The sequence below is a fragment of the Rhyacophila brunnea genome, unplaced genomic scaffold (assembly GCF_057557595.1).
Source record: "Rhyacophila brunnea isolate RB1 unplaced genomic scaffold, BYU_Rbru_1.0 scaffold_1, whole genome shotgun sequence".
NCBI lineage: Eukaryota > Metazoa > Arthropoda > Insecta > Trichoptera > Rhyacophilidae > Rhyacophila > Rhyacophila brunnea.
In genome coordinates, this window is record NW_028232751.1 from 38,940,615 (window position 1) to 38,957,756 (window position 17,142).

Genomic DNA, 17,142 nt, shown 5'->3' on the forward strand with positions numbered 1-17,142 from the left:
AATTATAGGGAAGTGCTTGTCTCAGAACCCTTGGGCGCGGATCGAATTTGGCGTTATAATCCGATCACATGTTTGATCTATCAGTATTTCCCAATCTGTGGAGGATGTGGATTTAAATTTGTGCATTAGTTACATGTTAGAGATGAATTCAATGGGCTGCTTTTACATTTTAAGATGTGTCATAAGTTCGAATAGTTATGAAATTGGTTCTATTCCATATTGTAGGCATAATATAATATGACTTGCAACAAGCTCGACTATCAAACTTGTCAAAAAATATTTATATTATTAATGAATATATAAATATTTGGTACAAGTCGGTTATGGAGAATACAGCGGCAAACACATTTTGAAAATAGTCGATATACTGGATTATTTGTTAGGTTAACCTAACCTAATCCAACCTAACAAATAATCCAGTATATCGGCTATTTTCAAAATGTGTTTGCCGCTGTATTCCCCATAACCGACTTGTACCAAATATTTTAGTATATAATATTCCTGAATTTAAACGAAATCTTTAAATGGATAAGAAATATATTATTGATCATTGTTCAAGCACTATTGAATAATCTCTTAACAGATTACGAATTAAATGACTAAAGGTATTTTTAAAATGAAAATTTGAACAAAATGAACTGACTTCATTAAATTTATATTAGGTATTCCTTCTATCGGATGAAGATGATACTATTGGAAAGGATAGATATCTGTAGTCGGATTAAGCTTGAATAGGTTTCAACAGTGGTAATACAATATAATTTTTACCCTTTTCACATTTTTTTTTCACGAAAAACAAATTAATTTTAACATTTCTGTCTCTATTTAGTTTTTTTTTTCAGGTTTGTTCTATCATTTGGTTCACTGACATACAATAGCTCCACGTAGTACTATGGGACGTTGTCGTATTTGCTACTAACATTCTCATATGATTGCATTATAAAATTATTTGCATCTGTATTTTTGTCAATATATTTTTTTTTAAATAAATAAAAAAACGAAAATTTTAACCAGGATTATTCGTACATACAAAATATCCCATAAACTTATCAACGGTCGTAACATAATTGCCAGACTTTTCTCTGGGTGCAATAATAAAAGAAAACATAATAAAAAATACAATATTTAAATATTAATGACTCTTCTGAGTTTCAACATTTGAAGCTAACTAATTTTCCAATATTTAGTTCATAGTTTAAGGTTTTAAACTTCAAGCACATACTCTAATTTTATTCAGATAAACGATTTCTATACGAAAATATAATATTTCACTGTTGAGAGTATTTGCTCACAGTACGTTCCCGTTAAAGGAGTAAGTGCCACTGTTTTCATACATGAAAATCTTCCATAATTTAATCATGGCATTTTCAAATTTTAATATCAAAATTTAAAAAAATTAAATCTATTTTGTGACTAATAATATAATATATAATAATATAATATTTGGTTACATGTGAATTGTATGTATTATATTTCCCTTTATTATCATTCAACATCAGCTGTTGTATCGGAAAGAGGTGACCGTATAGCATTGAAATAAAAAATAACTCGTTGTTTGTGGAACATTATAGACAGTAATGTTGCAATTTTCTTACATTCAATAAGAACATAAATTTGATATTGATTGGCGCCACAAAAAAACCTTCCGCGTGCCATTAGGTTACCAACCATTGTCATGTGTCACTAATTATTTTTGTAGATGAAATATAATGTGTCTAAATGTGCGCTCACAAATATTGTTAGTTTGGGAAACACTGGTCCCTCTAGAGCGAGAGGTCAGCGATTAAAGCGAATGGCTAACAATCATTTCTAGTAAAAAACTTTGTAAGATGACCCCCATTTTGTGGTGGCTATAGTAAGCGTATAGGCGAAAATAGTATTTTTGTATAACTTTTTAAAAATATTTTGAGAATTACTGTAAATTATAATGGTACTTTATTATTAGCGAAATTGAATGAACAGCTACAAATTGATAAGAAAATTTTTATAATGGCTCAAGAGGCGCATGCGCAAATTTTCCACGAAACACGTTTTGTTTCTCGTTTTTACTAACCGTCGACACGAGGAAAACAGGGACGGAGCAGCGACTATCACCCGGCTGGCAAATATTGTCCTCACCCCATTTATATACCATAACCACCAGTATTGCAAATGTCGTAATGTTATTCGCCATTGTATAATCCAACACTTGTTTAATAGTTCATATTTTGGATTCGTCTCCCTGTGATATATAATGTCAAACCGTAATTGTTAAATTTGTAACCGAATAGTAGCATGACGCTTTGTTTATGGCAATCGATATTTGCCACACGCGCGTAATGTCACCCGAATGTTTTTCATTTAGTTTGTTGCGTTTGTGACATCGAATGACGCGTTGCGAGCTTTATTGAAAGGAAAATGTTGTTGATGATATATTGTATTTTTGTTACACTCAATTGTTGATAAGATGTTACACATGTGATTCCGAAATGTTGGGGCGTAAACAGAGTCTGAAGGGCGAGCCCGTTTTGGCGGATTATGGCCCAGAAGAATCACTGAATGAGAGCGCAGATATAGAATGGGTCAACAAGGTAAATAATATGATAATACCACCAATTATTATACAAGAATAATTTACATTCATAAAATTGACACACCCTTATAAACTGTATAACAAAATCTATTTTATATAGTTATTAAAAATTGCTCAGTCACACATGTTAATAATCAATCATATCATTGTTACAATCTAAATAGTATTTAAGCCCCTTTATATTCCATTTATTAATTCCAATACAATGAAAAGCTCAGTGCTGAAATGAAAAGTTTGATAATAATAGCCAGGGCCGCATTATCCAATAGAGCAAATATTCACAGTGATTTCCTACTTTTATGACTTACAGGTAATATGTAATTTAATAAAAATCGTACATAATAATATGTAGATATTATAAAAAAAATATTTAAAAATTCAAAACTTTTATTTATTGTGTTAAGTATTAGAATCACGAAAACAAAAACAAATTATTTAATTTGTTAAGTTTCTCAACAGTATCACTGATGAAATAATATACAAAGTACTGTAATAAGTACTTTCATTATCAAATTATTGCTTGTAAGCTTGTTTTGTTGACATTTTGTTATATGCAAAAAAAATGTATTTGTTAGATTCAAGACAGATATTAATTTTGACGTTCCCTTCTGTGTTACGTATAACCTTTTCTTCAAATTTATTGTTTCTTTTCATCTGAGTTATTGTTTATTCCTTGTAGTCTAATGACGTACGCTGTCTTGCTATAGTCTCAGCCATAACCTCAGACTATATCAAAGCATCCCTGATTTTATCTTTCGATTACAATGTCGACTGTTTAATCCGCAAAACCGGCTAACTCCATTTGAGCATATTTTTCAGGAAGGAGAAAAAACTTAATAATTTAAATATCTAGCAGAATTTAACAATTCCAAAGATACACTTGGAATTTTTTTACATAAAAGCTGTACTATGAATTAATACACTATTTTAGTTTCAATTTTTTACATATAAAGACAATTTATATAAAGAGTGGAGTTGTTCCATTAGCGATATTTGAAATTTGGCACCTATAGTTGGGTGTTTTGTGCGAAGAACGATAACGCATTTATTTATAGGTTTATAAGTTTAAAATTTTGAGTGAGCATAGAAAACATCTCGTTTTTGGTCAAAAATGCAGTTAGCTGGTTTGCTGATTAAGCAGTCGATGTGTGAATTAATTCTTATATATAACAGAAAGACAAGACACATTTCCTATACTTACATGTGTTTTCGAATATCTGTATACGGGAGATAGACTAAGTAAACACACAATTATTGGTGAAAATTAATAATTATTCTTCTTTCGCCCTGTCACACCCCAGCATTTTCGTGATACTTCCCTCTGTCCATCGCCAATTATCGCGCTTCCCGCCATGACAGACCTGCAGCGCGTAGATCGCCTATATAGCATCGCTGCAGGGTGAGGACGGGTCGGCCGCGGCAATGGTACCCTTGAAGCTGTGACACAAGTCTAATAACCATGTTAAAATTTATTTTTTTGTTCTCTATGACATAAAATAGTTGTCGCTTAATCGTAAATAAATTCTAATAGATTTAAGTTTTGTACTATTCCATTTGAGTATGTTTTTGCGGCCTGGGTTTCGTCTTTCGGCATCTTCAGGCACTATGCACACTCACCAATGGCAAATAGACAAATAAATAAGGTTAAATATTGTTTAATTACAGCAATTCAATATAATAAAATAAGATAAAAAAAACAATGAGCAGTGTCTGGGTATGACATGTACATGAAAATGCGGTATTCTGCAATTGAAGCGTCGATAAACTATGAGTAGTAGGCGGGGTAAATCTGGAAGTAAGCGGCAACTGCTCGATTTTCTTATACCCATCACTCCTGCCACCTTATAAATCATTAAAAAACTAATCAATTTTTTTTCAAAATGGACCTGCTGCCCCAAACAATGTTTTTATATGCGCGCCTGAACGTAATATGTATGCATGCCTCCATGGGACGTCACTGCAAATATCAGCTTATTGTATTAATGTGATTTAATTGCAAAGTGGTTTTTGTGTTTCAGCTATGGGTTCGCCGCTTGATGAGATTTTGCGCCTTAGTAAGCTTATTATCAGTGTCCATGAACACCCCAAAGACATTCGAGAAGCTTCCCCCTCTCCAATATTTCACTTTCTCATGCGATGTTGTTGTGACATTCCTGTTTACCGCAGAGATGATAGCAAAAATGCACATACGGGGCATTCTCAAGGTATGACATAAGGTATAGTCAATTGCAATAATAATTCTATGTACACATTAAAACACTTATCAAAATTGTATGAGTAACAGTTCCTTGATTAAAACCCTATAGTATGACCAGTAATTATTAACCATACAGTGTAACGTAATAGCGTAATATACCGCCGCACACATGCCGCATGAATGTCGCTTGTGTGTTGTTCAAAGTACAGTCGCCGCTACCATGCAGAGTCCATACTATTTTATAGCGTGCGATTCGCCTTACAATCTAGTACATGTACACATGATCGCCGCACGATTGCGGAGTGCCTGTCAGTGTCAAATCACGTACCTATGACAATGACGGTGATCATAATATTGAAATAACATTTCAGGTTAAGAAATATCTTTCAAACAATTGGAACACTATGCATTCGCATATTTCTAACTGAAAAATAATGTACCCTATATTTTCTGATAAACGCACACCACCGCTTCTTTCTCAGATGTACAGTGACGTATATCCGTCTTGACAGGGCGTCACGTCGCATTACTGTCGGGCTGCGTGCGTGGGAAAGACTTGCAACATTGCGGGCGGTTATGGTTTATGACCATATTCGTGTCTTGTCGAATTTCAATATGCATTGGGACTAGCATTTACACAAACAGCTAGCTTTAGTATTTATTATACTCGCGAAGTTGAACGAAATTAGATTTACTTACTTATTCTCATCCTATAGATCATTAGGGTCCATGGCCGAATGCACTATCGTATTCCAAAGCATCTATATCACGATATTAATGTACATTTTTAAAAGGAATGGTTATTAGCCATTCGCTGAACTTGCTCTTAATAAAACACGAGTTGTAAAAACAGCATCTACCAGCTCGTGTCCGGAAACTTACGATTCGATTTTTTTTTTTATGACAACACTCCCAAGTGAGGGGGTGATCCCCAAGTGAGGTGCACTTCGTCACAAATTTTCATGGTGTATCAGACCCCCCCTATCATGACGTAACGTAATTTAAGACATTAAATCACTATATTATAAATAAGCTTGATTGAATAGTATGTATGTAGTATGCAAATTGTAATATTTAGATTTTTTATGGATAATCAATCGCTGGTCATATAATAATAAACTTTTCCATTATGTTAATCTGTACTCATATGATTTTAAACATTTTTTTATTATACTTAGTTATATAATACAATTACCTATAATATTTAAAATATTATGAAATCAAAGATGAGATGTCTTACTGAAGATATTTATTTATTCAAGACATTTTGAAGGACGATGCAATTGGACACACAACTAAACTCGGTATGACGTGGATAACACATTATTTCTCAATACAATTAAATAAATTACACGCCATGTTTAAGAATCAAAATATTATCAATAATTCATTTGTTTTAGGGTGACAATCCATACCTCAAAGATCACTGGTGTCAATTCGATGCGTCCATGGTTTTTTTTCTTTGGGTGTCTGTTATTTTGCAAATGTTTGAAATGCCTGGCGTAGTTCCCCGCTTCAGTTATTTGAGTATCCTGAGAGCTCCTCGACCACTTATCATGATAAGATTTTTGAGAGTGTTTTTGAAATTCTCAATGCCAAAATCACGCATCAACCAAATATTCAAGTAAGTCGACACATTTACATTTAAATATTCCACCAAAATCTATCCATGTCCTCCCATTTTATTATATCTTTTCCACCACTTTTTTTTCTTCCTCTATTATTGTGGTCATGATCTTTTTCATACTCTACAACCTTAAAAAATCTGATAATGCATTAATTAAGATAATTAATTTTTAGATTACCATTTTACAATAGTATAATATTAATATTATTAAACTCAGTATTTTTAACCACAACTATTTCAGTTATAACTAACACCGTTAGTACTGGTGTTACATCAAAATAGCTATCGTCTAGAAAACAAAATGTGTCTTATAGGTACTATGATTACCACACGAATTAATTTTTTCAACTCTATGTATATCCAGTCAATTTAGTTTAGTCTCATTTGAACCTTTTCGTAAAATATTATACCAGCTATGATACTCTGTTTTACAACAGCAAATATTTCGTTGGGAATATAAAATTTATTCGTTTATACTTAACAATAAAAAAAATACTACCATTTTTACTCCAAGAAACTTCACATCGAATTTCATACTGATTCTGAATAATATGATATTGATTGTTAGTGTAGGTAATACTTATAACATTGAATATAAAACAACATGTATCACGTGACCCAATATTACAATAATAATACGCCACAGTGGGTACACAATTAGTTTATATAAAATAGATAATAGTACTTATTTTTTCTTTATGTATTAAAAATGACGTAATAAATGTGTATTTTCTTGTTTACAGACGATCCAGCCAACAAATTTACAATGTGACGCTGTTTTTTCTATTTTTCATGTCACTCTATAGTTTGTTGGGAGTTCAATTTTTTGGCGAGCTGAAAAATCATTGCGTCTTGAATACAACCGATCCAGAGTAAGTATAACAAATTATCATCAATGATTTTATTTAAATACCATTAAATCTATATACTTATATGTTAATGTTGGCTTTCATAAACAACGACTAATGAGAAAATATTCAATAACCGATTATTTTATTATTCGAATAAATTACAAAACATTACAATTTATAAGTATAAAACATATATTCACAATATACAAAATATAAGTATAACGAAAAATAAGTATATACCTAAGATTTATAATAAAATCTATTACATTTTTCTTCATTTCGAAGAGTACACAATTAAACGATAGTATTTCCTCATAATTGCTCTTAATAAAAATATATTTTAGACTAGGTATATATCGACGCCCCAAAAGAAAAAGGGCACTTGTGCAAAAATAGAGTTTTGAGATAAACGCATTTTAAGTTTTTTTTTGTTGAGTGAAAAAAATCGTGTGGATGTTATTTCTTTTTGAAATGAAACTTAGAGCACAGGTGACTTATTACTTAAAGATTCAAATGTATATTTTTTTCATTTATTAAAAGATTCTCATTAAAGATTAAATCATTAAAGATTCTCGTCACAATTTTTTTTGTACAAAGGCTATTACACATTTAAAAATAATTAAACATAGCTTTTCTATATACAAAATAATTATACCTACCCTTTCCTTATATTATTTTTGTAACCACTGCGCATCATTTTAAAAAATCGTGTACATGTGTAAGATTAGTTTACAAATAATACGCAAGTGAACTTTATTTTCTAAATGCCATTTTGCCTAAAATTACGAACAATCAAAAAGTTCCCTTTTGCATTTGGGGCGACGATATGAGCTAATATTAAATGATGCTTCTCAAATGTATGAATACAATAAATTGTGAGCTCAGAAAAATGTGAGATTACCCACTATTGAAAACTAGAGGATTTTTAAATTGAATATGACTGTAAATAAGGTTTACATCGATTTTATCACAGAACATTCAACCATAATTAATAAGTCACAAAAATTATTAAACAAACGAAAATGTCTTCAATATTTCTTACTTTAACAAGATCATACAGAGCTTTATATTGATGATAATTTAGAACAGTCTCTTGGAAAAGATATTACTAACACTATCATGATAATATATTGTTTAATTGATTATATCGATAGCTTTAACCGTCAAAATTTATATGCTTAGCTAGACTTGACATCGTCTTGTTTAGGTATACTCCTATGCCTAGCTTGACGCGACATTTTATACAGCATTCTTTTAAAATGAATATACAATTTAAAAATATATTATAAATTAATTACACGATGTATATTGTCTATATAATTTAATTACGTAAGTTTATTCTTAAAATATTAAGTAAGGAGTGCAAGGGTTTAACTAAGATATATTTCTTTCTATTCGTATTTATAAAATCAAATAGCTCTTACATATTATGTAAAAAATGTATTTGAACTTATAAATATTTAAATGTCTTTTCTTTCTTTCTAGTTACATCACAATAAATTCAATAGCAATCCCAGATACATTTTGTTCGCGCGAATCAGGATCAGGTTATCAGTGTCCAACTGGAATGAAATGTATGAAACTGAAACTATCAAAGTATATAATGGGATTTAACGGATTTGAACAATTTAGTGAGTATATTATACGATTATAAAAGTTATTAATATAATATCTCTGAAGCTGGCAATTATATATATCATAACATGCCCATCAAACATTAAAATGAAATATGTACTCATATATACGGACAGAGTGCAGTTATTCCGAATAGAAAATTAAATGTAACGATTCAACGTAATGCCTTGGATCATTTGTCACGGAGAATTGAGGCTTTCGAGATGTGGCTGTATAAACACATCCTCAAAATTTGCTTGACTGTCTGGGTAACAAATGTTGACATTTTCAATCATAATTCTGCACAGTATCGAAAACTAAAAACTACAGTAACTCGGCCACATTATGAGATTGTCAAAAGTACAGCATTTTACAAATTGACATCCAAGGAAAGATTAACGGTAAGTATGGCAGAGGACAACGTCGCATTTTGTCACTTAAGAACCTCCGTTGTTCTGTACGATGATAATTCGTTAGAGGATGACACGAAAAGAAGAAGAAGCAGCTATTATATAAGTACTTCAATATATTCTTTAAACACGACTATATTTTTTTCCGACCATGTCCGATCCTAATAGGATCATATGGGCCTCCACAGAGTAGAGGTTTTTATTAACAGATTTTTATTTTTTACGAGAAACGGATGTCAGCCACTTGCTCAACCTATTAGGTCCATACCCTGACTCACACACAAATTGAAAAACAATATATTGTGTACTTGCCAGACACAGGATTTGAACCTGATACCCATGGCGTTATACGTTATACGTCCAACGCTTAAGCCGCGCGGCCACTGTGGGTGTATACTATATAGAAGTTTACTCTATAAAGAAGATACGACTATATAGAAGATATGACTATTTATAAGGTATATTTAATTCTAAAAAAAACAACAAATAGATGTTTTGATGTAAGTGTATGGGAATCAATGAAATTGTTATTTATATATTAATATATTGCCAGTATTTCTTTTACGTGAAAATCACTTAGATGTCCATTCATTCTTTCGTATAGTGGGAGGATATTATCAACTAGAATATAAATATTTTCACTGAAAAATCTCTATCTACCGAAGGTAGAGATTTTAGAGACTCTTGTCTATTTAAAGATTAAGTCAAAACAATCCATTAATGTTACATAATACAAAAGAAAATGTAGTTTAAATCTTCTACAACAATTTCACCAAAAACACTGCATTTTTACTTAGCAGGTCAGTAACTGTGAGTAATGAAACCATTTGAAAAATACATTAAATTTCAAAATACTGCGTAAATTCCATTTATTGTCAAAATAACATTTTATAGTGCTGTATTATAATGTACCCGAATAAGCGGAATTAGTGGAAATATCATAGACATGATATAAAAGTTTATAGTACATTATGTTACAGCCATTAAATTTGTACGAATATAAAAACATTTTCTTATGGTTGTTTTCATAATTTCAGTTACAAGTATATTCACTGTATACCAGGCTGCCTCGCAGGAAGGATGGGTCTTCATTATGTATCGGGCAATTGATTCTTTACCAGCATGGCGAGCCGCATTGTACTTCAGGTCAGTGAAGAAACTCATCATATTCGTTGTTAATATACAGCCAGGTTTGTCCACTGCAGAGAATAAATCTCACACTGTCTCCTCCGATTTATACCCTGGATACTTTTCCAATGTGAGAAAACCTATCTTGTGACCAGATGAATTTGATGCGATTTTTATTTATTTGCAGTCTAGCATATTATTAAGTTTGATTAATCTATGATTGCTCTTGCAATATTGTCCAGTGTTTGACGGTGAAGAACTAGAGACCGAGAAGATTGGAAATAATTAATGGAGGCTTCAATCCAATCTGATAATGACTATAATGATAATAAAATAAATGAATAGGTTAAAAGCAAAAGGGCTATTCTATTTTTTTAAATTCACATTTAATTAAATAACAAGACTATTTCTTATTTAATGGTCAAAGTAGCTTAGTATAACTTGTAATGTACCTACTTAAAAACCTCTCAGAACTATTGCTATATTATTTGTATGCGCATATCTCAATGTGTAAGTGATGCAGAAAAGCCATTTTGCTTTTAACCTACTCAAATTATGATATTGATATGACGATATTAGCCATGTCTATGTTCGGGCATTTTTTCGCTCGCTAAATAAACGCATCGCAATGTATGCAGAGGCATTGCCTGCCTCAAACCGATTTCAAAACGGCCGTTTTACGTGATGAAAGTGGTAGCGCACGTAGATTCATTACCAATTGTCATCTTTTCAATATCATGTCCGTGTTGCCAATCGAATTATTTATAATAGTATAGTATGCTATAATTTTACGCCAAATAAGCCAAAAATACTATAATTTTGAAGGATTCAAAATGAGACATGCTATGTGTACTATATTGTTTTCAAAATACTATAGTTTTTATATATTTCATTATTAAAATCAGTATTATAACACTGCTTCCCTTGAAAAATTGAAAACTATTTGACGTAAAAGTATATAATAGCTGACGCAAAAGAGCATGCATAAAACTACTCACTACTCGGTATTAAACTACCAGAATTAAAAAGTTGAAGTGAAATGGAAGATGAAGTGATCAAATGTAGGCATCGCTTTTGAGATTGGCATAAGAAGGTGGATGACCACTACTCATAGTTTTTTTTAAATTGTTTTAGTTTTTTTTTTTAATTGTAGATATTATTGAATGCTTGAATTGACTTTTTTTCTTTTTCAATACAGCACAATGATCTTCTTCCTCGCTTGGCTGGTGAAGAATGTTTTCATTGCCGTGATAACGGAAACATTCAACGAGATCCGTGTGCAGTTTCAGCAAATGTGGGGAGTGCGAGGACATATTCAAAATAGTACAGCATCTCAAATACTAACTGGTGATGATACTGGATGGAGACTAGTGACACTTGATGAGAACAAGCATGGAGGTATTACGTTATAAATACTAACTTATTTATGAGAATATATGTGTTTAATACCATGATACATACCTCAAAAACATATCTACCCACTAAAAACATGAGAAAAATACGACGCCAGGCGGGACTTTTTAACAGATATCTATTCTATATGAGATGTTTTTAAATACTATGATAGTATTCAAAAAAGAATATTACATTTTCGAATATTGTGATATATTCATTGAATAGAGAACATGTTTATTTAATTATTACCAAGTGTAAGTACTTATAAAAACGACTGCAGCCTTTGGTTTTATTATACTGTACTGTACTGGTATTTGCGATGTTATTGTTAATATTTGCGATGTTATTGCTAAAGTAATAATGATGTTAATAAATAGGTAATGTAAAACTATTTTTTACAATATTTGAAAATATAGCATTTTGTTATTGTATATAATTTGGTATACATACCATGGAATAAGTCGGAACCATACATTATGTATTAGAAGAAATATTTTGATGCGTGTCTCGCATGTGGACGGCTCATTGAGGTCGCCTGTATCTCGACGCGCGCGAGAAGTGTCACTCGGCGATTACATGTGGACAGCTCAATGAGGTCACATGCACCTGGAATGCGCGCGAGTTTTTACGCGCGAGTCAAATCGCGTCATCTGGACAAGGCCTTATATTCTGGTCAATGGGCTTTACCAATTATGCAATGCGTATAATAGTAACCACGCTAAAATTTACTAACCTGTGTGTAGGTACTAGAAGGTAATTGTTATCTCTATGATAATTTGTCTTTTATTTTATAGGTCTTGCACCAGAATCATGTCAACAAATTTTAAGATCAGCATACTTCAGATTACTTGTCATGACGGTGATACTTTCAAATGGTATTGTTACGGCGACGATGAATTTCAAACATGATGGTCGGCCGAGAAGAGTTTTCTACGAGAAGTATTACTATATTGAGGTCAGTATAATCGCTTATAGAATTATTTTTAATTAAACACTTCATTATGTTGTATCTTAACAACATTCTGTCACTTGAATGCAAAACAATCCTATGTGTACAATTAGAGAGATCATTACAACACTGTCAAATTCGCTTAAGTATTAGTTTCTTGTATATACAAATATTGTCTCTTAATCTCATTGAAGTCATCGTTCCGTTTACCATGTCGATAGGGATTGCAATACCGGTATTTCAAAACCGGTATGCCAGTATTTATCAATACCGAAATACCGGTTTTAAAATTCCAAAATACCTGAATTTTCGGTATTAAGAAAGCACACTCGTTTACGTTTTTGAAAATTAATTATAAGTTATCTGCTGCTAAAATGCAAATATATTGAGTGATTCCAACAGAGGTGAAAAAATAATAAAACAAATTTCATCAAATATATTTATATAGTAATTGTCGCGATGAATTATCATAATAATATTTCGAAATAGAAAACATCCGTGACAAAAATATTCAATTATTCTATAACTATTGATGACTGTACAAGTGTTGAATTTAAGAAGCTTTTTCTGCAGCCGGACTTATTTGCAATTGATGAAACTTTAGTTAAAATTATCAATATATTCAAATTATTTGTAAAAAACCACTAGTTTTTACAATTATGATCAATACATATTTTTAAATGTCAACATAATAACAAATGTAGGTAAGTATGTAGGTTTTTCTATAAATAATATTTTTAAAAGATTTTAATAGATATATTTATTGATAAGTACCTACTTCTGTTTTTTTATGTTTAAGATATACCGGTATTAATACCGGTATTCAATAAAAATACCGAAAAACTGGTATGGACAATTTCATTCGGTATTGCAATCCCTACATATCTATGTCTAACATTAACACCTCGTATCTGACATTCAATATTTTTGACAGGGGGGAGTTAAAATTTAATGTTATACAAAAACTATTAATTGAGATTAAATAAAAACAAAAATATGCTCTGTGCAAAAATAATTTATTAACTGTATTTATGTTTTTTATTTAATTTGATTACTTATCTGATTATTTTCAACATTTTAATTCCCCCTATCGATAATATTGAATGAGATACGAGGCGTCAATGTTAGAGCATTGATATTAAAATTGTTCAACGCCCCCAAGTAAAAACGAAATTTCAAAATTACACTATTGTTTTTTATAGGTAGGTATGTAATTAATTATTTCATGCAATGGATTTACTGGTACAAATTTAAAAAAATGTAATATTAGTATTATTATACCTAATATTATTTTAACAATAAGTAAAATAATTACAAGATAAAAATAACTTTTTATATAGCACGTTTTTAAATTTTCTGTTGAATCATATAAACTTGACAATTCTATGTATTAATAATTTAGGACAAATAAGGCAATTGTCAACAAATCATTTTTTTGCTATTTTGCAACAAACAAACAAATATAGAATACTGAAATGTCATTTTGATTTCCATAGTAACGCACGTATATATTAATAATTTAGTTCCTAGGACCACCTCCTTAGCAACCAATTATAGTGGATTGGATTTCTTCCGAAATAATTTTTCATACAAAACAAAATTAACTGAAAATTAATTCAATTCTACTTAAAGTATTAAAAGAATGCATTGGCATCGTGTTCTGATATATTCTAAAAGTTTCAAATGTCTAGCTAGTCGGGAAATTAGTTAAAAATCGATTGCAAGATTTTTACTGGAAAAACAACCACTTGACAAACAAGAATACAAGCTAAGAAAAACGTGGTAAAATACAATAGATGAGAATATTTTATTAGTAAAATAAAAATATTTAATGAGATCCCTGAGCGTACGACAGCGCTAATTTCTTGATATTAGGTTCTAATTTAGTTAAATACAGCCTCAAATCTCAAGTAATTAGTAGATATTCATTGTTATGCAGGGCACTCTCATTCAGTTGTAATGAAAATTCACAATATACTTAGTTGAATTTTGACATTATTTGCAATCTCATAAATTCTTTTCAAAGTAGGTACCTATATTGCTCAAATATAATAAATAATATTATGTTTAATTTTAATTGATATTTACTTATTTAATTATTTATTGCAGGTCGCATTCACTATATTTCTAGATTTAGAAACACTATTTAAAATATGGTGCCTGGGGTGGAGAGGATATTTCAAGCACTCTATTCATAAATTCGAATTACTACTCACTATTGGGACTAGTCTACACGTAATTCCAGCATTATATCTGTCGGGATTCACATATTTTCAGGTATAATTAAATAAACGTATACCCGAATCTTAATTTCCAACAAAATTGAATTGCAAGTCTTACTTAATAATTACTCAATTGTATTTTTAGTTGATTTTGAAATCAAGCATTTTGTATCTATTTTTGACAGTTTGATTAAGTATTTTCTAAAAATTAAAATAAATAAATTAGCTATTTATCTATTTATTCTACATAAATATTTTTTTTATTGTAAGTATGAAATCGATTTAAATGTGTATGAAATGTAGTAGCGAAGGGTGGAGGTAGGATGTTAAGATCCGACATAAATAATGCATATTAAACTTTGTCAGTCATACGTATTTGTTTATATTGAACCAATAGTACTTTACAGATGAAGTTAATTTTAAAAAAATCAATTAAACCCTGCCAAAACCAAACGATAATAGTTGTATGCTTTGGGCGATCTGACAACATTGTGCATATTTTTTTATTCACACTTATTTGTTTTCGTTGAATTAAGAATACATATTACACATGTTGTTGGTCAGTTTTTTAATTATTCTTTCTAAAAAATATCCAAAATTATGTATGATTTAATGTCATAATATTATAGATATTTTATAGATGAAAACAAATACGTATAACTGACAAAGTTTAGTATCCACTATTTATATCGGATCTTAACAGCCTACCTCCACCGTCCGCTACTGATAGAATGTTACAAATTGACATTATTATTTTTATTTATTCATAAATTAATGTATTGTTACCCATTGCAGGTGTTACGTGTAGTTCGTCTAATAAAAGCCTCACCGTTATTGGAAGGATTTGTGTATAAAATATTTGGGCCCGGAAAGAAACTTGGCAGTCTCATCATATTTACTATGTGTTTACTGATTATAAGCTCATCAATATCAATGCAGCTTTTTTGTTTTCTATTAGAATTCACGAAATTTGAGAGCTTTCCAGAGGTAAGTAATACATCAAAATATCACCCCTAAAACTAAGTTATAATATGTTTTAAACAGAATGTCAACAATGCAGAATGCAATAATATATTACATTATTCCTACTGGGGTCTTCATTAAAAATGCTACAAATGAATGATGCTTGGTAGGATGTCCAGGCGAAAAAGGTTTGTTGGAAGACCAGGACTTAATGTAACAGATGTCGTTACAACTGGAGGGAAATAACGCGGGACAAATTATCATGGATGTAGAAAATTTGAAGAAGAAAACAATATATAAAACAATTAATCTATTAGTTATATTCCTACATAGGTACTGATTTTAATTGTAAAATACTTTATAAATTTAATAAAAATATGGTTATCTATTTTTAGGCTTTCATGTCTATGTTTCAAATCCTTACCCAAGAGGCTTGGGTGGAAGTTATGGATGAAACGATGATACGGACAAGCCAGACGTTAACACCACTCGTGGCGATGTATTTTATATTATATCACCTTTTTGTCACACTTGTAAGTAATAATATCAACGATTTTATAATATTGTATTATATTCATGGCCATATCCAAGGGGGGGCTGACAGGACACTAGCCTACGGGCCCGGGCTCAGGAGGGGGCCCGGCGTGGCGGGTAAATCAGATATTTAAGATAAACACACATCAAAAATTTGCTTTAATAGTAGGTAAAAAAAGTCGCAATTTCACGAAAGAGAATTTTACATTTAAAAAATGAGGTCGTTAGATGCATTTTGATTGTTTTGTGTTGATACTTGACAACTACATAATTCAAGTAGATGTATTAAAACTACAAAAATCCCCAAAAATAAACCGAAGTCCCTTACTTTTACCTCTAACACAATTTTGAAAACGCTTCTGTTGTGCGTCACACATGCCATTAAACTTAGCGATAGGTAAAGGGGCCCGCCAAAGATCCTGGCCGGGGGGCCCGTTTTAGGATGTGGGGGTCATGGTTTATACACATATTAAATTTGCTCTAATAATAAAAAAAGTAGCCTGAGGCGCTGCTTTACATTGAGATTATTACTATTTCAAAATATATAGTTGGGCGATGCAATTTTTGGTTGTTGAATGATACTCAATAACTCTATAGTTCGATGTGTTAGAAATCGCTAAAAATACACAGTATTTTATTTGACGTCGAACACCATTCGGAAAACGCCACTGTAGAGCGTC

The 17,142-nt window shown here is 31.0% G+C and overlaps 1 protein-coding gene across 1 annotated transcript in view; it reads left to right on the plus strand.

Moving 5' to 3' along the window:
* Positions 1-2,347: 2,347 nt before the first annotated feature.
* na (sodium leak channel non-selective protein na) overlaps positions 2,348-17,142 on the plus strand; it is a 39,151-nt gene continuing 24,356 nt past the window's right edge. The window contains exons 1-11 of the mRNA XM_085945576.1: positions 2,348-2,570; positions 4,591-4,776; positions 6,170-6,393; positions 7,140-7,268; positions 8,733-8,878; positions 10,309-10,417; positions 11,598-11,797; positions 12,589-12,749; positions 14,853-15,020; positions 15,761-15,952; positions 16,324-16,461. Coding sequence (XP_085801702.1) covers positions 2,469-2,570; positions 4,591-4,776; positions 6,170-6,393; positions 7,140-7,268; positions 8,733-8,878; positions 10,309-10,417; positions 11,598-11,797; positions 12,589-12,749; positions 14,853-15,020; positions 15,761-15,952; positions 16,324-16,461 — 1,755 coding nt within the window. The 5' untranslated portion in view covers positions 2,348-2,468. The remainder of the gene's footprint in view (positions 2,571-4,590; positions 4,777-6,169; positions 6,394-7,139; positions 7,269-8,732; positions 8,879-10,308; positions 10,418-11,597; positions 11,798-12,588; positions 12,750-14,852; positions 15,021-15,760; positions 15,953-16,323; positions 16,462-17,142) is intronic.